Source organism: Rhinopithecus bieti, unplaced genomic scaffold, assembly GCF_001698545.2.
Source record: "Rhinopithecus bieti isolate Rb0 unplaced genomic scaffold, ASM169854v2 scaffold_23862, whole genome shotgun sequence".
Classification (NCBI taxonomy): Eukaryota; Metazoa; Chordata; class Mammalia; order Primates; family Cercopithecidae; genus Rhinopithecus; species Rhinopithecus bieti.
The window spans coordinates 483,625-505,886 of record NW_016811338.1 but is presented as its reverse complement, the minus strand read 5'-3'; the positions used below and the strand labels follow the sequence as shown (position 1 = coordinate 505,886).

The 22,262-nt window shown below is 43.9% G+C and overlaps 1 protein-coding gene across 1 annotated transcript in view; it reads right to left on the bottom strand.

Moving 5' to 3' along the window:
• Nucleotides 1-15,396: 15,396 nt before the first annotated feature.
• Nucleotides 15,397-22,262, bottom strand: part of ARHGEF5 (Rho guanine nucleotide exchange factor 5) — a 26,140-nt gene continuing 19,274 nt past the window's right edge. Inside the window, 5 exon segments of the mRNA XM_017893754.1 lie at nt 15,397-16,145; nt 17,203-17,307; nt 19,195-19,265; nt 20,709-20,870; nt 21,495-21,652. Coding sequence (XP_017749243.1) covers nt 15,988-16,145; nt 17,203-17,307; nt 19,195-19,265; nt 20,709-20,870; nt 21,495-21,652 — 654 coding nt within the window. The 3' untranslated portion in view covers nt 15,397-15,987.

Sequence of the window (22,262 nt, the reverse complement as noted above, 5' to 3'; positions counted from 1 at the left end):
TTGGGGGGTCAAAGAGTGAAAAGAGGCTGCTTGGTGGGACAGGATTAGGCCCGCTGAGAGGACAGGGGTTGGAGGTTTGGGAAAGAGTGTGGACTCTGTAGACTGAGGGGAGAGTCAGATGTTTCCCCTGTGTAGGCTCGTCTTGCTGATACGAGAAGGAAGAAAGAGGGCTGGCCCTTCCCTTTTCTTCACACTCCGTGTGGGGGTCCTGAAGGAAGCAGGTGGCCTGTGTTACTTCTGAATGTTGTATCAGGTGTTTTTGTTTGTTTCCTACCCTTGCTTGACAAATGAGCTGGAGTGTCCACCGTAAGCAGTAAACTAGTCTGTCCTGGGGTTTTCTCTGTGGTTATGTGTCTCAATGTCTCCGCACTGACTCTAATGAAGAGCTCCATTTTCTTCCTTTTATTCCACTTGGCTGAGCAGTTATTAGATGCCATTCTCAGGTGGGCACCACTGGGCATGACCACATGGAGGGCCTCTTCCCTGGGCCCATCTCTCCCACTGAAGAAGGAACTGGGCATCTTGGGCTTTGCCTTCGGTCCCAACATGTAACCATATTCTATTCCCAAACCCATGACTGACCCTGAGCAAATCTGAGTATGGGCCTTTCTCTGGAAGTTGGGCCCTGTAGGGACAGGATCACAAGAGAAGCCTGAGAATATCTGAGGTCACTTCTCTAGTATTGTGAACTATGACTTATTTTCCCATAGCTCTTTTGAGTGTGTGTGTTGAGGGGGGCCTGAGGAGCACTCCGAGGATAGCAAGTAGACAGTTCTCCCCCGCACAGGACGACATGACAGCATCCCCAGACTGTAATGGCCCAGACCTTACTGGGCCAGAATGAAGGGTCCACAATCTTTTCTGTCTCTCCCACCCCAGCCTGCAGAGGCACCAAAGACACTTCGCTAAGCACCTTGAGAGATCACCCCCTAAAATGATCACCAACAATTTCATGCTTAACTCTCACCCATAGACTGCAATTTTACCTCCTGCATTTGTTGATGATTACCATTTGAGGTTGGGTGCTAATCTAGGGAGGTTTGGTTATAGGTTGAGATGTGGGAAGAAGAGGGAACAAGAGACAACCAAAGATGGAGAATGCTCCCTAGATGTCTGCATGAGGGGTCAGGAGCTCAGGAAGGAATGGACACTGAGTGAGGATGTACCAGCCTCCCGTTCCATTGCACAGAGTGATTCTGCATTCACATGGAACTTGAATAGCTTCCTTCTGTCCTCTGGTGGTGAGTCAAATTAGGCAAATGACAAATTAGGCAATGAAGGAAGAAACATCAATTAGACCTTATTGGTTCTATGCTTGAGTTCCTACTTTAGTATGTTAAGGGCTAGAGGGAGCATGACAAGGAGGGTACACAACCAATTTGGATAACAAGAGAAGTGGGTGGTGCCTGGGAGATGGGAGAGATGGGACTGAAAAGGACCAGAAAAATGAATAAAGGGTGAAGACAGTAGGTCTAAGTAGCAGCAAAACGTTGACTGGGTGATGAAAGATAACCACAGAAGAAAATCTATCCTAAAATACATTTAAACAGAGGAGAAAAGGTAAGGCACAGATCTGGAGACTGGAGGAAAGGGACCTGAAGGGTCTAAAGTAGGAAAGAACAGGTTAAGAGGGGAACAAAGGAAAAAGGCTAGGGGTTGGGAGAGACAGGAGATGACACATGAATCACGAAGTGGAATTCAAAAAGAGCAGAGAAAGGCTGGGCGCGGGTGGCTCATGCCTGTAATCCCAGCACTTTGGGAGGCCGAGAAGGGCAGATCATGAGGTTAGGAGATCAAGACCATCCTGGTTAACATGGTGAAACCCCATCTCTATTAAAAAAAAAAAAAAAAAAGCCAGGCGTGGTAGTGTGTACCTGTAGTCCCAGCTACTCGGGAGGTTGAGGCAAGAGAATGGCATGAACCCAGGAGGTGGAGCTTGCAGTGAGCTGAGATTGTGCCACTTGCTCTCCAGCCTGGGAGACAGAGCTAAACTCCATCTCAAAAAAAAATAAAAAATAAAAAAATAAAAAAATAAAAAAGCTGAAGGGACAGGAAGATGAATATGAAAAGGGGGAAAGTCAGTAAATAGTTATAAAGATCAATGTTCTCCTACTCAAGAAGAGTAATAAAGAAGAGGAGTGTTTAGGGATTAGAGAGATAGATTAAAGCAATAGGTAAGTACAAACCAATGAGAAAATGTCTTAGAGGATGCAGAAATCCACCAGAGGGGCAGAAGTCAGGAGAAAACCAGAGGGTCGACTTGGCTGGTATGTGATGGAGATTGTAATAGCCAGGTTTCAGTATCCTTAATTTAGGGATTAGGATATGTATTTGTTAAATTATGAAATGTTTTATGATGCATAACTGATAACTGAGTTTTAAAAGTATATATTTACATATCTCTTTTTATTTTCACATTCTGTCTCATGAGGCTCATGAAATGAACAGCCTAAAAACAGACATAGGGGAAAACAGATGGAAGACTGTAACTGCTCTTTCCATTAACCACCAGAGCGTTCTGTTGCTTTCAAAGCCCTACATGGTGGCTGGCTATTTTCTCCTCCAGATCTCCATTGGTTCGTGCTCCCGCTATTCAATGATTAGTAGCACCTCTGTATGGAGCAAATACAGCATCTAACACCAAGTGAAGAGAAATCAACTTTGATATCTGTCCTTACATGCAACTCTTAGCTAAAAAGAATTGATCTAATAGTATACTAAAAATAAAATGAGTTAATTGAGAATTAAAAACAAACACTAAACAAAGAGAAAATGGTGAAAACATCTTAGAAGCATAGAAACTTAGGGGTGAAAGGAAAAAAATCCAAGCTCCTGACTTGCAGGAATCTCTTCTAGCCACCATTGATGGGGCACCATTCAGTACTGTCTTCCCACTGGAGGGTCTGGGGCTTGGGGCTAACTGCCTTACACAAGAGCCTGCGGAATTTTTGAACAGCTTTGTTATAAAATTGTTCTACTAGAAATAAACCAGTATCTTGTTTGATGGATCTGGGTTTTGTTTTCCAAGTGCTACAAAAACTAAATTACAAATCTAAGGACTGTATATCATTCCTATTTTAAAAGCTTTGCCTTCTACAGGCGATGGTGGGAGCTCTGTCTGCTAGCCCTCATGGGGCTCGGGCTCCAGGCTCTTTGCCACCCTGGACACCTCTTTTCAAATAAATGTGAGTTTGCCCATGTTCCTTTTAGTAGTGGTGTCGGAAATGAAGTCTACTTTGAATGTGGTCTGGTCAACACTTTGGTACAGCTGTCATCTCCATTAAATAGGATACTCTACAGATGGTGTCTCTATTAAAACACATTAGCATTTTGTGCAGCTGGTTCACATTCTTGGTCCAAAACTATGACCTCTAGGTCATTTAAATAGAAGCCGTTTTAAAGGCAGCTCACCCTCCTCATTTTGCACTTGGAGAATTGACATTTCTAATCTAAATATACAGAGATTTATATTTAGATATGAATATATATCTTGTTCAGTTTCATTTTGTTAATTTTAGCCCATTATTGAGCTTAAGATGCTCTGGAGTTCTTATATAATATTAGGCATTTTTTTGCAGTTTTCTTCTGCCTGCAAATCTGATCAATATGTTTTACATATTTTATAATCAAATCATTAATAAATTAGTAAACAGAATATAGGTCAGCACAGGACATTTTGGTACTCCTCTTTGAAAATACTCCATTAATGGGTACTTCTTTTTTTGTATAGACAGTTAAACTAGCTACAAATCTTCCTAAACTGTGTTATCATCCCATACCATCCTTTACTGTCTCCCTCAAGGATTTTAGCAATAAAACTCCTGTATGATTCAATAAAATCAAACACATATTCTCTGTGTAGCACTCTGATAATATAACATTCTTCTAAACCTGAATATACAACAAATGAGATAGACTAGTTTGGAACACCTGTTGTCTTTCCTGGTTATTTTTTACCTGAGTGTTCATAAGCCATTTTTCAAGAATCTCATAGAATTCCATAAGATTTTACATTAAATTTATTGTCCTTTAGTTTCAACAAATCATGTCATTGGAAATTAGGATATCTGCCTCTAGTAAGTCTTAGGAACCCTCTCTTGTCCTGTACTAGAAAGAAAATAGGATGATTTAAAAGTTATAAGGCTCCAATTTGGGTTTTAAGTTCATCTATTTTTTTTTTTTTCCAACTCTTTTTTTTTTTAAGACAGAGTCTCGCCCTGTTGCCCAGGCTGAAGGGCAATGGCATGATCTCGGCTCACTGCAACCTCTGCCTCCCGGGTTCAAGCAATTCTCCTGCCTCAGCCTCCCGAGTAGCTGCGATTACAGGCATGCGCCACCACGCCCAGCTAATTTCTGTATTTTTAGTAGAGATGGGATTTCACCATGTTGGCCACGTGAACTCCTGATCTTGTGATCTGCCTGCCTCCGCCTTCCAAAGTGCTGGGATTACAGGCATGAACCACCGTGCCTGGCCCAACTCTTTTAATTTCTAGAATATTTTCATTTCTTTGGGAAGATAGTCTGAAACAAAACTCAAGTGCATCTGCTGTGTCTGTATTGCATGTTGACATTATGATGTCTGCCTGCAGTATATTTCTCTTTTCTCTCTCCTTCCTGTCCCAAGTTTGGTTTCATTATTATAATTGCTAGTGTTACTGTTCATATTGGTCATCAGCACGCTTGCAGAGTGGAGTTTCTTCCAGGCTTCTCACCTTGAGATACCGTCTTTGGAATTCCAGCGTGTGCTTTCTTTTAACTTTTGCATTTTTTCAACCTTTTCAAGATCCGAGCTTGCCTGTGTAGCCACGTTGTCACCTTTTGGATGACTTCCTTTGTTGCTGGTTGTAACGATGAGTGATTATATCTTTAGAATTTTGTTTCTGATAGTTACACATCACTTTGAGCCATCCTCAGGTGGAAGAATATTGTGCTTCTTACAGGAAGCTCTAGCTTTTGCTCTGATTTAAGGGAGCAAAGTTTCCGCATGCTGGAATGGAGCAATGGTCCAGGCACTCTGCTTAGAACACAAGGCAAATGCATTTCAGCCTTGCTCCTATTCCATCTGCTTCCTACCCTCCCTCCCCACCACCCATGTCCTCCTCCTCTGACAGTGCAACCTCAGGACTTTGCAGTTGGCCAGAGCAGAATCCTTCCTGGCAAACTCCAGAAAAAAATAAAAATAAAAAAAAAATAAAAAATCTGTCTAGTCCTCCGATTTTAGCTTTCACTACTAATATCTTTCCACTAGATGGCAATCTACCACCAGTTTCACTGTGACCCTAAACTACTCGGTTGTTTACAGCAAGAAGAGTCCATGCTAATCTTCCTCAATTCTTTCTCCAAAATGCCCCAGAGCCCCATCCTGTCAATAACATCAGGCTCAAAGTTGTTAAAGTCATTTGGGTTATAGCTTGGTTTTCCAGATAAAATATAGGATGTCCAGGTAACTTTGATTTTCAGAAAAACAACAAATAATTTTGTAGCATAAGCATGTTCCCTGCACTATTTGGATATCTGGCATTTTTAATTTTAATTTTAATCTTTATTTTATTTATTTATTTATTTATTTATTTATTTATTTATTTATTTATTTTTTTTTTTTTTGCCAAACCTGGCAAATCCTAGTTGTAGCACTTTGCTAAGGACATCTACATCCATGTTAGTTTCCCAGTTCAAACAGATAATCCTGAAGTTGGCCTCCATGTTTTACCCAACTTTTTTGCTGTTCAGACTCCTAGGCAGTCCTGGGTTCACTGCTGGCATTTTAGTAACCCCCCAGCCTCCCCCTCAGCATTAGAACTCTCATACAGGCTCAACAACTGTCCAAAAAAGTCATTTCATGTTCTAAAATCTGTTTGATCCCCATTATATTTTTTGTTCCTGTAGGCTGAATATTTTATTTATCTTGAGACAGGGCCTCGCTCTGTTACCCAGGCTGAAGTGCAGTGGTGTGATCATGGCTCACTGCAGCCTTGACCTCCTGAACTCTAGCAACCCTGTTGCCTCAGCCTCCAGATTAGCTAGGACTATAGGCAAGCACCACCACGCCCAGCTAAATTTTTGATATTTTGTAGAGATGGGGTCTCACTATGTTACCCAGACTGAGCTCAAGCAATCCTCCTGCCTTGGCTTCCCAAAGTTCTGGGATTACAGGCCTGAGCCACCTCACCTGGCCCTGAATGTTTTATATTAGTTATTTAGATAATTTTATGAGATAGCCTATTAGAATTAATTTTAAATGTCTATATCAAATATTATTTGCAGAAATGGAACACAAAATAGAAACAGGCTACAAAAGACAATTAGGCTTTTGTTGGCCCCACTCCAATTAAATGGTCTTTATTAGTCAACAGCAAATCTGCTTCCCCAGAAATGACGCACCTTCTTCATTCACCCCCCAAGTGCTGATATTGAGTCCAGAGGGCCAGTCCGGGAGACTCGGCATTCCTATGTTTGTAGTTTAGTTCATACTGTTCTTTCACAAATACCCTTTCATTTGAGTTTATAACAAAGCCCGGAGATACAGGGCAGACATCCGTTCCATCAGGTGACAGGGATTTACGGGCACAAACAATACTGGGTGAGCACAAAGATAAACAAAAGCTCGTCCCAGCTTTCAGGGAACTGCCACTGTCTCTGGGGAGCCTGACAATCACATGACCAGTTACAACACAGGGGGCCAATGCTGTGAGGTGCTAGCCCGAGAACAAAGAGTGGCAGGAGTTCAAATGGAGGAAAAGCCACGTAAGAAAGCTTTAAGGTCTAAGGCATTAGAGCTAGCTTGTGAAGGAACAGTGGAATTTGGATAAGCAGAGAAGGTAAGGAACGATATTTCAGGCAGAAAGTATAGCCAGTATAAGACCACTGAGATTGGCAATAGGATGAGGGAGACGCTCAGAGTGGCTGGGTTTGAGTGGAGGGGCTGAGGTGGCAGATGAGGCTGGGAGGGAGATCGGGGAAGGCCTCACACAATGCTGAGTGTTTGCATATTTTTTTGGGCAAACAGTTGCACTGGCAGTTTTAACTCATGGGCATGAGTTGCCCATATTTGTGTTTTAGAAAGTTGAACAGGCCAGGCACGGTGGCTCATGCCTGTAATCTCAGCACTTTGGGAGGCTGAGGTGGGTAGATCATGAGGTCAAGAGATCGAGACCATCCTGGCCAACATGGTGAAACCCCGTCTCTACTAAAAATACAAAAAGTAAGCTGGGTATGGTGGGCTTGCCTATAGTTCCAGTTACTCAGGAGGCTGAGGCAGGAGAATTGCTTGAACCCAGGAGGTTGCAGTGAGCTGAGATTGTGCCACTGCACTCCAGCCTGGGTGACAAAGTTAGGCTCTGTCTCAAAAAAAAAAAAAAAAAAGGAAAGTTGGAATGAGATTGATAGATGTAGAGAGAAGATGCAGGGATATAATCAAAGGCCACTGAGACAACCTCACTGAGAGATGTGTAGAGTAGGGCAGGGTGAAGAGAGAAGAGTGAACAGACTTGAGGAATATATACACACATATATATATTCCCCCATAGGGTAGAACTTACAGACCTTTGTTGTAAGAAAAACATAGAACTAGGGTCTGTAACAGAGACGAGGACTAAAAAGACTAAAGGCAGCTCTTAGGCCTATTCAGCATAGAGAACACTAGTTCAAGAGAAAGTCACGCAGGCGCAGCACATAGCAGGAAGAAAAGTGGTCTTAGGCAGACTCACTATGTTTCCTATGGAAACAACAACATAGGGAAGAGGCATTGGGCAGAAGAAAAAGTGGCATTGATAAGGACAGACTGAGAGTACAAGGAGAAAGAGCTCAGAGAGGTGCTGGATTGGGACATGATCAAAAGCCCAAACAGGGCCATAGGTCCTGGAGGGGAGGTCGAACAGGTGTGAAAATATAAATACAATGATCCAAATTCACAGAGCAAGAAACAGGTTTAAATGATTACCTAAAAATGCCTTAACCAAGGTCAAGTGTGGCGGTTCATGCCTGTAATCCAGCACTTTGGGAGGCCGAGGTGGGAGGATGACTTGAGTCCAGGAGTTCAAGACCAGCCTGGGCAATGTAGTGAGACCCCCCCATCTCTATTTTAAAAATTATCTTACAATTATTTTTTTAAAAATAAAATTAAAATAAATGCCTTGACCAAGTCTAGAAGGAAGTCTTCTAGTTTTTTATTCTCCATTTCAGTAAGTGCAGAGAGAAAAATCTTGCTTTGGGAATGCTAATATATCTTCGAAAAAAACTGAAAGAGCCTTAACAAGTAAAAGGCTATAAATGATAGCCAATTTTGTGTGCTTGTATGTTTTACAAGACCATGAGTAGCTGAAATAGCTTAACCCAGAAATTGGTCCTTAGGCAAAATATTAATGATGATGCTAGCTATTTATTTGGCATCCATCGTGTATCTGGCTCTCTGCTAGGTAATTTTATTTCACAATCACCCTATAAGGTATTCTTTATTTGACAAGTGAAAATCTGAGACTCAGAGAGGTTGAAGTATTTGCCCAAAGTTGCAAAAGGAATACATTCCGGACATGATTTAAGCCCATTCATGAGGTGTCAACTGCAATAAGCAATGTCTAGTGATAGTTTTAGAAGGCGGTGTTAAAGGTCAAAAGCTGGGGTTGGGTGGGGTATAAGCTAGATTCGAGTTAGAATCAAATCTTTCCACAGGCCCTGGGTCTGTGTTTAAATAACTTAAATGCTCAGCACTGTTTAGTTTGATTTAAAAAGAAATAGACACATTATTGTGATATGTAAGCGGGAAGAGAGAATAGTCGTCAAGAAGAGCAGGAAGCTGAATGTTCCAAAACTAGAAAGGGAGTTGGAATGTGTGAGAAGAGCAGGCAGTGAGGTTAGTGAATGTGCAACCTAAGGGGCGGTGTGAGAAACAGAGGGGGCTCATGGACACTGGATGGCTAGGTTGGGCCCAGCCTTATTACCTGGTAGACAATGAGAGGGGTAAAGAATATAAGGTCAAATTTGAGACTATGGAACACTCTTTCAGATAGATTGTGGGTGAAAAGACTGAGAGTAGATAGACCAGTGGGGAAGTCATTCCAGTACCCAGGGATGAGGAATCCAGACCAAAACAGTAGTAGGGAAATAGGAAAGCAATCAATGTGATCAATGTTATGAAGAAATCAATGAGTTGATTGCACGGGTGGGGAGGAGAGAACGTCAAACGGACTCTGGGTTTCAGAGTCCAGGAATCTGGGAGTAAGATGTGCAAAATACACAAGCCCAGGGGAGGAGTTGGTGTCAGACCCGGGGTTGTGGCTTCTGCACCCTACTTGCTTCTTCATTCTGTAGCCTTCACATTTTGTTTCTTCATCTCATTACCCTGGCAGGTTGCCTCACATACATTCCTACTGCCACAGTTTCATTATCGGAGAATGGAATTTCCACCCACAGAGATTCCAGGGTGCTTTCTGGTACACTTTCATTCTATTGGTTTGTATGTCATCCTTTCCACATAATTCTACCCAACGTGCCCCTTATCAAGCTCCTGCACCCTTACCCCAACCCATATTCTTGTAGCCTGCCAGGGATACAATCCTCAGTTTCTCAAAAGCCCCTTCATCTGAGCTACCAACCACAAGCTTCAATGTTTCCAAGCATTCCAATTTGACTATTTCATTATTTCACCTCATTGCCCCATACAAAACAGATTGTTATTTTGGTCTGACTTTTCTATTACTTCCTATAAACTACTTAAATTGGTGAAATCAGGTATACTTTCATACCTGATAAACAAAAAAATGTTCCCAGAACCATATTTCAAAGATGACTGTCAAACACTTAAAAAAATACACATTTGGTAGGTGCAGTGGCTCACGCCTGCAATCCCAGCACTTTGGGAGGCCAAGGTGGGAGGATCACTTGAGTTCAGGAGTTCAAGACCAGCCTGGGTGACATAGCAATACCTCATCTCTACTAGAAATCAAAAAAATTAGTTGGGCCTGGTGGCACACGCCTGTAGTCCCAGCTACTCCAGGAGGCTGAGGTGGGAGAATTACTTCAGCCCAGGAAGTCAAGACTGCAGTAAGCTGACATTATGCCACTGCACTCCAGTCTGGGCAGCAGAGTGACATCCTGTCTCAGTATATTCATTTCCCTCGGTTTCTTAACTGGAACACACCTTATCTTTTTTCTCTTATATTTGTTAATGCAAATATTATTTTATTTAATTCATTTTCTTGAGACAGGGTCTTGCTGTGTTGTTCAGGCTGGAATGCAGTGGTGTGATCATGGCTCACTGCAGCCTCAACCTCCTGAGCTCAAGCTCTCACCTCAGCCTCCCCAGTAGCTGGGACTACAGGTATGCACCAGCACACCTGGCTAATTTTTAAATATTTTATAGAGATGGCGTTTTGCCATGTTGCCCAAGCTGGTCTTAAACTCCTGGGCTCAAGGGATCTGCCCACCTTACCCTCCCACAGTGTTGGGATTACAGAGGTGAGCCACTGAGCCCATCACAAGTATTATTTTATTTCAGGGAGGAAGCCCAGTCTTACTGCATAAATCCCATTTCTCCCAAAGATCTGTTTGTACTCTCCTTCCTTGAATCTAAGCAGCCACCTCTACACACACATACTGGACTCTTTAGTGCTTTAAGGCCCTGCTTGTGCAAGGACAACGAACTGCTTTGAAAACACCACCTTGGTTCGTGTTTTCTGGCTCATGTTGCCTGGCTAAGCTCAATTCCATAACCCAAACCTGCTTATTAACAATTCCACAAGTCTGACCACCATCTCCTCCTCCTCTCTCAAAAATATTCTACCTGTGCATTTTCTGTTCACTCAACCTTTGCATTGTATGGCAAATCACCTTCACCCTTTGGGTGATGAGCACAATCTCAGCAGGTCACTTGCTTACATCCTAGCGGTGGACATGGAGCTGGACCAATCTGTCATTTATAAGCAACTGGCTGTAGGGCCTTAGGTTAATCACTTCCCCTCTCCAGGCTCCATTGTAACCAGTGAGGGTGTTAGACACGAAGACTTTCAGGGTTCTTTCAAATCTAGCAGTGGATAATTTTCTCATTTGCACCACACGTTGATCTCAATAAGAAAGTACTCTAGAACGGGCTGGCTGAGTCCCACCCAGGGCCCATCATTTCTTTGCTTTCTGCATTTCCCTTTTCTCCCTGAGACTGTCTCCTTCTGGGATAGCCGACAGTGTGTCCCATCGGGCTGCAATGACTCTCCCACAATATTCCAAAGTCTGTTGCTTTTGCCCACCCTTTCCCCAACAGTCTGAATGTTCTCCTTGGTGCTCAGGAGCCCCTTGGTCTGAGCAGATGCAGAGTCCCCATCTCACTCAGCACACCACGTGGACTGGCTCCCTCTCTACTTCTGGGTTTCCATCTGCATTGTTCAGAGCTAGCTGCCTCTCTGAAATGCTCAGGTAAACTGCTGGAAAATATTCATCTGCCCCTTGGTGCTTCTGGAGAACGCTGTGAGCCAGACGCAGCCCCTCCCTAGAGCAAGTTCTGCCCTCAGCCCATGACTCATTCACGGAGCAGCAGACACCAGCTACCCCCGCCCCAGCAGTGCGGAGACAGTTTGTAACGCACACCAACCCAGCTCCTTTCCTAAACAGATGCCCCACTCACACCCACCCAGAATCAACACCCTTACTCACTCACCTTCACTGCGAGAGTTTTGTCTGTGCCCTTAGCCTCGTTTTTGCGATGCTCCTTGGGAACTGCAAGGTGAATGGATGCTCTTCCTAGGAAGAAGCTAGGGAAACTTCCACTCCATGATTTTCATTTACAATGGGCGCGTCGGAAAAAATGGGTCAAAGACAAGTAAGCATAGAGAATGTTTTCTAAATCTAAGCAAGAAGTGCATTTGAATCATGACTGAGTTTGGCATCCGTCTCTCTTCAGCTCATTTACTCATAACCGTCGGCCCTTCCACACACCTGACTTCAGAGTTAGAAGATTACCCTCAGCTACAGGCTTGGAAGTGCTGTAATCACACAGCTTCTGAGTCATGTTTACAGCCAGTGTGGCTCTGGGGTCACTGGACTGTGTCAGTGATAGAGCGGAGTTACCACCACAAAAGGTGTTTACGTACAAGTCTGAAACAAGTACAAACCTGCACAAGTCTCAGTGATGTGTCTCGAGGGGATGGGTGGGGAATAACTGTCTGTGAAGGGCCACTAAACCAAAACACTGGAATTCTCATTCGACCCCATAAGCAAGAGGAGTTTATGATAAGGGCAACATCGCTAAATACTTAAAAAGCACACAGACTATCAAGAATAGACCCAGCTGGGCGCAGTGACTCACGCCTCCCAGCACTTTGAGAGGCCGAGGTGGGTGGGGGAAGAATAGACCAACATGGGGTCCCTAAGATAATCAAGTTTATTTATTTAAGGGGGTAAATATGTGCAAAGGAAGGGGAACCAGCAAATGTAATCTGGGTTTTAAAAGACATTTTGTTGTTGTTGTTTTGGGGGGGACAGAGTCTCACACTGTTGCCCAGACTGGAGTGCAGGGGTGCTCACTGCAAGCTCTGCCTTCTGAGTTCAAGCCATTCTCCTGCCTCAGCTTCCCGAGTAGCCATTACAGGTGCCCGCCACCACGCCTGGCTAATTTTTTGTACTTTCAGTAGAGACAGGGTTTTACTGTGTTAGCCCGGATGGTCTTGATCTCCTGACCTCATGATCCACCTGCCTCAGCCTCCTAAAATGCTGGGAGCTGGGATTACAGGCGTGAGTCACCGCACCTGGCCTTAAAAGACTTTTTAACCACTTCTATCCTAAAGGTTAAATTAAAACAAAATCAGTCATAGAACTCAGATTCATTTTATCTGTCATGGATATAAAAGTTATTTGAGACAAAAAACAAAATTAGGGAAAATAAACACATATTAAACTGTGTGCCTTCCAGATACTTGTAGGCTGATCTTATTAAAATCACTATAAATGGCCAAAACAGAGCAAGTAGTGCACAGTTAAAAGCTAAAGGTCATAGTTAACTTTAAGTACAAGTTGGTAGTAAAAATAAACTTTAAAAAGTAGCTTTCTAAGCTGTGTGCTTAGGCAAAAATGATGGAAGTCCAATGTGGTCAAGTGCATACATAAAATAACTGAGCACACACCTATATGATTTTCAGCTCCAAGCATATTACAATTCAGAAAAGTTTCCATGAATAGAACTATTTTTGAGTCTCCTGAAGACACTACTCAATGCATTGTTTTGCTTAAGAAAGCAACAAAATACTGTATATTCATACATGCTTCAAATGCAGTTCTGTCCAAAAAGTCTTGGTTGACGATTCTTTTCATAATCTCTTTTAAGAAATGGCCATGTAATGGTGCCAGTAATCACTGAAGAGGCTGAGTTCAATTCTGGAAATCTGAAGACGGATGGGACAGTGAGTGAACCTGTATTAAATTTTTCCAAACCTAAAGCATAGCTAGTAATTCAACTGAAGAGATATTACTCATGTCTAAATTTCTCTTTTTCTTTTTTTAACCAAGGACTTAAAAGACAGGTAAAGCCTAATGCTTTCTAATATCCCAGATTAGGTGAGCATAACCCAATTAAATGAAGATATATTAAAAATCTAAAAAACGGTTTTAGAAGTCTTACAGAACGTAGGTTCAAAGGGAAGAGAAAGCCTTAACAACTTCAAGCAAAGAAGCAGTCATGCAACTCAAAAATTATTTGCATTCAGAAGCTGATATTGTATCTCTCTGAGAAAATAATGGAGAATTTGCCTTGAAAATAATATAGGGCTGGATATGGAACTGTTTGAGCCATAGGGCCAGTATTCAAATACTGGTGTACACAAATAGTTTGGATTATAATTAATGTTCTTGCAATCAATATGAATCAATTATTATTTTATATGTTAGTATGTGCAAATTATAGCACATACAAATAATATACATTATCTACTTTAAAAATCTGGCTTTTGAAAAGAGTGAAAACCTCAATTGAACTTCTCTAAAACCATCCAATTTTGATATTTTGCAATGTCATCTTGCTTACGATAAAATAATATTAGCCCACATCTTTTTTTTTTTTTTTTTTTCTGACATGGAGTCTCAGTGTGTTGCCCAGGCTGGAGTGCAGTGGGACGATTTTGGCTCAGTGCAGCCTCTGCCTCCCGGGTTCCAGCAATTCTCCTGCCTCAGCCTCCTAGGTAGCTGGGATTACCGGTATGCGCCACCACGCCCGGCTAATTTTTGTATTTTTACTAGAGACGGGGTTTCACCATGTTGGCTACACTGGTCTCCAACTCCTGCCCTCAGGTGATCCGCCCGCTTTGGCCTCCAAAGTGCTAGGGTTACAGTCGTGAGCCACCGCACCCAGCCTAGCCCACATCTTAATGACTACAGTGATAATTTTTTTCAATATTAAGTAAACTGGCCAAACACAGTGGCTCACACCTGTAATTCCAGTACTTTGGTAGGCTAAGGCAGGATAATTGCTTAAGGCCAGGAGTTTGAGACCAGCCTGGGCAGCATAGCAAGATCCTGTCTCTATAAAAAATTAATTAATTAAACTTAAAACATTAAAAAATAAAAAATTAAGGAAGCTAACATATGTTAGGATACACTGAAAACACAGTATGTTATTAAAAGGATGACAATTATGTCACATCACTGTTAAGTGGGCCTAGAACAAACTTTATAGCATCATTCTTACCTTTGTACAAAGCTGCAATGCAATTCTACTTCTGAGCCTCCTAAACATGAAACAGAGTAGTAGAGTGTCAAAGGAAGGACTATTATAGATGAAAAGATGGCATAAAAGATAACTATGGTATTGTTATATAAGGACACTAATGAGAAAAAAAATTTAGTCATATTCTTCAACCTAGACAGGCAACCTGAAAAGAAACTAGAGAATAACACATTTGTTAGAGTTAAGTAGGGCTTTGGACGTTACTTGGTTCAAGCCCATGTTTAACATTTAAGGGCACAGAGACACAGAAGGGTTGAACTGTGGCGGCATGGGGCCTACAGTTTGGGTCTTGTGACTTGGATCCCAGGCCTCTTTCCATCCTGCCTTTCACAAAGAAGAAAGCTAAAGCAGCTGAGAAGATATGTTCACAGTAATTCAGGTCAGAATATAAAATCATGGATGCTCTGAGTTGGATTTGCCCAATCCACCCAAATCATCCTATACCTATACCTTATGAGTGCAGCAAAGATGAGGTTTTCATCACCGGTCAATTACTTCTAACTTTTTCTACAAACTCTGAAGCTGTAACAAGCAGAAAAGCTGTGCAAACTCTCAGGGGTCAGAAAGCAGGAATCAGGAACTGCCGTCACCTATGCACCACCTTAGTCTTTTACGACACCTAAACCCAACAGGCTGGAACTCTTGGGATTCCACGTTTGGAACTTTTTTCAGTGCTGAGGAGTTTGAGAAGAAAATACTCGGAGAAGTGCCAAGTTTATTAGAGTGAGAGAGTATTACCCTCACATTGCCACCAATAGACATAGATCTCAGAGACACACTGACCTCGCACCATAATTATGTTGAACTTCTAGGTTGGAAGATACCTTAGAGGTCACCGGGCTGACCCTCCCATCTGATGTGTTAACCCCTCTTAAACATCTCCCTCCAGGAGACTGAGGTCAGATTCTGTTTAACACACGGCCATCAGCGAAACTCTGGCCAGCTCTGAATCTGCACCCTGGAGGCGGAGAATGTTTAAGCACTGTAACGCAGTAAAAGGAAAGTTCCTTGGCTCAGGCCCCAATGGTCCCTTTTGTTTTTTGTTTTTTTTTTTTTAATGATAAAAGGTTCCCAGCGTCCAGTGCAAAGTCCCTCGAAATCCCTCCACCAAGCACAAAGCACAAAAGGAGGCCTGGGCTGAGGGACCGGGTTAGCTGGATTTTGTCCTTGAGCTTTGAGAAGGCCTAATTCTCTGTCCACAGAAGGCCTCTCTTGCAGGGTTCTGGGGCCAGCCCTTGCCACGAGCAGCTTGTTCTTCAGCTCAGGAAAGTCCTCTCAGAGAAGACTTAGGCTTGCTGTTCCACCAGCTGTAGTTTGGCAGTCTTGACTCGATGAGCTTCCTTCAGGTTCCGCGCACGGACTTCTGGGTTGGAAATGAACTCCACCTGTTGCACAGGAAACCAGCCTCGCTCCCCGTCTGAGAGCCTCACGCCCTCCAGCCAGCCTGTGGGCACAGGGTGAGTGGGAAGAATTACCTGGGAAAGGCTCTCTTGCTTCCCTGGATCACCTTCCTGGAGACTTTTCTGAATCCTCAGGCTGAGTGAACTGGGGATCCTCCAGCATAAACCCAACCTCCAAGTGTCCTAACATGGCGGCCCTGGCTGTGGCCAAGTCTACAGCTGTCCACTCCTGAGCCTTCACCACTGTTATGGTTGCATCATGTCCCTCCCAACATTTATGTTGATGTTCAATCCTCCGTACCTCAAAATGTGACCTTATGGGGAATGAGGTTGTCATAAATATAATTAATAAAGTTAAGATGAGGTCATACTGGAGTAAGGTGGCTATTAATCCAGTATAAGTGGTGTCTATATAAAGCAGGAAAACTTGGGTTAGGCGTGGTAGCTCACGCCTGTAATTCCAGCACTTCGGGAGGCCGGGGCGGGGGGGGGGGGGTGGAGGTGATTGTTGAGTTAGGAGTTCAAGGACCAGCCTGACCAATATGGGAACCCCCATCTCTACTAAAACACAAAATTAGCCAGGTGTGGTGGCTTACGCAGCTACTTGGGAGACGAGGCAGGAAAACACTTGAACCCAGGAGGCAGAGGTTGCAAGTGAGCCGAGACTTGCGCCACTGCACTCCAGCCTGGGCAACAGAGCAAGACTCTGCCTAAAAAATAATAATAATAATAATAATAATAATACATAAAATAAAAATATAAAGGAGGAGAACTTGGACCCAGACACAGGAAGGCAGCCAGCCACAGGAAGACAGAGGCAGAAATTGGAGGGATCCTGTCACAAGCCAAGGAACAGCTGGGGCAACCAGACCAGAAAAGGTATGGAAGGATCCTCCCTAGAGGTTTCAAAAGGCGCATGGCTCTCTGCCCACACCTTGATTTGGGACTTCTTGCCTCCAGAACTGTGAAAGAATGCATTTCTGTTGCCATAAGCCACCCAGTCCATGGTACTTTGTTACGGCAGCTGCAGGAAGTGAACACATTCCCAGCGCTGCCCTGTCTGCAGTGCCTGGCCTGCTGCTCACACATCCTCCTGCTTACCGTCACTGCTCTGCTGAGTCACCATCACCACGTCGGCTTTCTCCAGTGCCAACTCGTCGTTCTCTCGGGGCTTGTAGGCTCGAAGGCACTGTACCTGGGGGGAGTCTTTGGAAGAGAAGAGTGTGAAGAAAGGTTAGGAGACGCAGGGGATTGGAACACAGACAGGGACTTGGAGTGGGGTGGCGTGGGAGGACTTGAGATAGAGACAGGTTTGGGCTGTTGAAAGTCACAGACAAAAGAGGAAATTTGAAAATGGTTAATAAAGAAATAGACATACCAGAAATGAAATGGACCCAAAATTCCACTTCTCCAGAGGAGACGGGTTGAGAAATACATTGTGACCACCTTTAGTTCCTCATCTCGAATACCTGAGATCCAGCTAATGACCCATCTTCCCTCTGAAACCCTCCCTGACTCTAATCTTCAATGGGTTCTGCACTCTTTTTTTTTTTTTTTTTTTGAGACGGAGTCTGGCTCTGTCTCCCGGGCTGGAGTGCAGTGGCCGGATCTCAGCTCACTGCAAGCTCCGCCTCCCGGGTTTACGCCATTCTCCTGCCTCAGCCTCCCGAGTAGCTGGGACTATAGGCGCCCGCCACCTCGCCCGGCTAGTTTTTTGTATTTTTTAGTAGAGACGGAGTTTCACTGTGTTAGCCAGGATGGTCTCGATCTCCTGACCTCGTGATCCGCCCGTCTCGGCCTCCCAAAGTGCTGGGATTACAGGCTTGAGCCACCGCGCCCGGCCGGGTTCTGCACTCTTAAGACTGCTTCTTCATGCCAAGGCATTTATCCCTTATCTAACTGCTACATGGAGGTGTTTTGCCTCTCCAACTGGATTATAAAATCTGAGTCTGTGTCTTATTCTTCATTTTCTTCCAGGTACCAGATGTGGAACCAAGAAAGACTTAACCAGTGGGGTCCCAGGTCGGACCTAAGCAAGAGACTGAATGCCCCGGAGCTTCAGTTTCCTCATCTATCAATGATCAAGATGGTTACTGATCAAGGTTGATCAGATGAATCTTGAGGACATTCAGGATTTCTCTATTTCTATGTTTTTGAGAACCAGGGGACATGTCCATAGAGCTGAAGCTCAAGAAAACAAGCCTCAGAGAATGCTTCACCTATCAGTATTCCATCGTATGTGGGTTTATGGCTCTTTTATGTCACCACACTGCCTTGATTCTCTTGTAAAACGAACGGAATACTGCATTACTATTTGCTTTCTCAAGATCCTCGCCATTGGCCATTTGCAAGGTCAAAATGAAGGAGGAAGAGTGCTCCTGCCCTCCTCACCCACTGGGGAACTGAAGCCAGCAGATGGAGCACACAGAGAGCAAGTTAGCAGAGCTCAGTTACTACACAGCTCTCCTACTTCATTCCCAGGGTTCCTTGCAGTTGTTTGTTCTTTGCAGTCACTAAAGGTCCAGTGTTGAGATCAGATTCTCCGTTTTTAAATTAGGAAATCTTTGCTGGAGGACAACTGTGGGACTGGCATGAGAGGCATAAGAAGTCCAGTCTTGGTGTGAACGCAGACACATACATAATGTGTGTGCGCCTGTGGCTCCCCATGGGCACCCAGAAGCCTGGGGTAGGTGACCTTAGGTCACCCTCTTAGGAGAGGTGTGGTCAAGATAGATCTGGGGTGCTATCCTCCTGCACACCTCCCACCACTGTCAGGCTTTCTTCCCCTGACCCTGCAAGACCTTCAAGGCGAAGTAATGTCAGCTTAGACTTAAGGGGACAAATGTTTTTAAAAAGAGCAAACTATTGCCCAAGGAAGGGTGTGTATAGGGAAGGGGGACTGCCATGGTGACGAGCAGTTTTACGCGATATGTTTCAGGCATTTAAGCTCTAGAGGCCAATCTTCCACTCTGACATTTTACAGAATATCAGTACATGGAAGCCTAGAGTTCCCACCCAGCCCTTTAAACCCCTGTATCCAAAGGTGGCATCTGACCCTGCTTGCTTTTCTCTCCCTCTTAGACCCTCACTCACCGTAACACTCCAGGAGGTCCAACTCTTCTCTTGGCATGGCCAAGGCTGAGATCCACCGAAGCTTTTCACTTCTGAGAAAACAAAGCAGGGTCACAGAGTCAACTGTGGGGGTGTAGGAGGAGGGCCAAGGATGGGGATGGCAAAAGACTGTGGGAAGGACTTATTAGTTCCACGACTTCTACCACAAAACTATATAGGACTCCTTTTGGTTGGAAACATGACACAATCTTGAACTGTATGTGAATGTGTCTTGTCACACTTTACTTTTCCTCTTTTCTTTCCAGAATTCTCCTCCTTATGGCTTCTCATATCTTCCAAGTTGGGGCATAAAGTCCGTTAGTCATAACGTCTATAGATTTTCTGTTTTGGAAATTGTGCTAAGCAAAGTGTCCATCTGTTTAGAGTCCCTCCACCATTTTGCATGATTCTTGATACTCCCTTGCCTATATCCCTCCAACCAAATATCTCAGAGATGAACATTGTTTCATAATAATAATTAGATCAGGGAGATATGTCTACTATTTTATTTGTTGTTGTTGCACAGTGTAATCCAAGCCTAAGTTTGTAATCATTTGAAGGTTTTTACATTCTCTTTGCCTCTGCGCTCAGTTGTGCCTAGGTAACTGAGCACAGACACTACTACTGTTCCAGAACACTGTTCAAAGTAGCAAACCAACAACATGCATCTGCATCTGATTATTTGACTTATGTGCTATTTTGCACACAAACTCCTATACTAGTCCTTCTGTTCAACAAATGAGAACAGGTGTTGTCGGTCCCACTCTGAAGTATCTTCCAAGGGACAAAACTGAAAAAGTGTTTACAACATAGGGATCCTCAAACACTTAGATATGTCAAACTTTTAAACGACTATTCATATATCTTTTATAATAGCAATAACAGCTACAGGCTTTTATATGTTCATTATTGCAGGCACTGTGTTCCAGATTTTATAGGTACTATTAATACTCTCAAAAATGTATGTCTGTGTGAATGTATTTTATTTTATTATTATTGAAAACATGAGCAAATAAGCATTCTCAACACTATGGATTTCTGGTCAACAGAGGACTGGGTTGGAAGATGGGAGCACAGAAAGCAAAAGTCACCCGGCACTTGTTTTATTCACATCTGTGCACACCAGCTGGGGCATAGAAGGGTTTCTGCCTCAGGCATGGAGGCAGGTGCCTACAGATATCAGTATTCCAATCCCTTGCTCACTCCATACCAGTCCTTCTCCTTTCTGATACCACACAGACCTGGTCCTTCTTGAGTAAAGGGTATAAAATAGATGCTAAGCCTCGGTGGTGACTTTGTACCCTCTCCCACCGCAATCTCCTGCAAGTTATCCATTAGTTCTAGGCGTTTGGATTTCTCTATGGTGGTCCCCAGTCCAGAATGGGTTAAACAAGGCCGTGGCTGTTTTCTGGACACATTTTCTGTCTTGATGCCACTTCTTTTCTAGGCTGCCCATCTTCCCCGATCCCCAACTCCTCTGCCCAGCCCCGTCTCACTGAGTCTCCGTGCTGAAGAGGAATTCGGCCTGGGCGCCCTGAGTGTTCTGCCGCAGAAAGAGTCGGAACAGGTTTTTGTGAGGTCCATGTAGCTTCATTTCACACTTCTCCCCACGAATGGAGGAGAAGGGAGCGTGGTCAAATACCAGGAATCGGCTACCCCTGCAAAATACAAATCCTTTCAACCTGATTCTAGAGTTTCCATACTTCACCTACCCTCATAACCTTGGATTCGAAATCCCTGCATCTACAGCCTGCAAATTCCCACAAAAACCACAAGATGGTCCTAACGTGCTCCCAAGATGGTAGCTCCAGGGTCCTCGGGGCTTTGTCACTAGTCTGGCAAACCACACACCTAGTGCAATGGATACATTACCACTTTAAAGAGGTGAAGAGGTAGAATTAATATACATTTCCCAAGAACCTTAAGACCAGAGACTTAAGATCTGGAATTAGCTAAGCATCTCTAGAATAGTAAGTTGAGGCCAGTCCAAAGAAGCCACAAATAGACTGATGTGAGAATGTGATAAGCTAATTTGCTACGTTTTGCTCTGTGTCTATAACATAGTACATGTCCTGCCATGTGGTCTCATGACATAGTTTGATGGGATCCCCTTTTTGCTTTGGGCTTGTTTTTCTCTTCTCTAGGCTATGACCTGGGCTCTATGGGTTAAGCCATTGAAAAGGGCTCTTCTAGGAACATGATCTGTCTCTCTCCCTTTCCGACCCCCTCTTGCCTCATCCCCTTCCTCTCTTGTGCCCTGGCCTGCCACTCCAGTCACTGACTCTCGGGGCCGAGACAGCAGCAGACAGTCATTGAAGAGATGAAGGTGGACTGGACGTGTGTTCAGCTTCCTTCGCAGCCCTGGGGAAACACTGAACTCCAAGGCTGTCAGCTCCCCACTCTTCACCAGCCAGCGTGACTGAGAAATGAGCGGGAATATCTACAGGGCAGAGGAAGAGAGAGAAGGCAGTGTCACATATGGGAGAAGCATGAGGTTTGCTCCCGGTCCCACCCTCCTCCCCATGATACTTCCATGCAAGTTCCACCTCGAACAAGCATCTCTTCCACACCTGCTCATAACCCATCACTTAGATTCTCTTTCTCTTTGAACCCTCTAACTACCACTGTCCACTGGTGTGTGGATCCCATGGTTGTATGCTCAGGCAAACAGAAGATACCTATGGTCCCACTCAGGATAGTGAGTGTGTGGGACAGCTCTGCCCTAGAAGCCTGAACTGAAGGAGGGATGGAAGAGTCCAATCAGGGTATGTGATGGAACAAGTCAGTGAACACTGTATGTGTCTTAGAGGTTAAAATATTAGAGGCAGATCTGGTATCAATTCCATTTTTTATTATACCAGAGATATGTGAGCAGTTGGAATCAAACGTGGGGGTGAGAAGAAGAACCAGGTGGGGCGTCTTGGAGCTGGAATTTGGTTAAAGATGAGGGTGTGGTCTATGCTTAGTATGTGAATAAGGGATTTTCTTTCTTTTTCAGGAGTGTAAAGATAGTATCTGTTCTTTTTTTTTTTTTTTTTTTTTTGAGACGG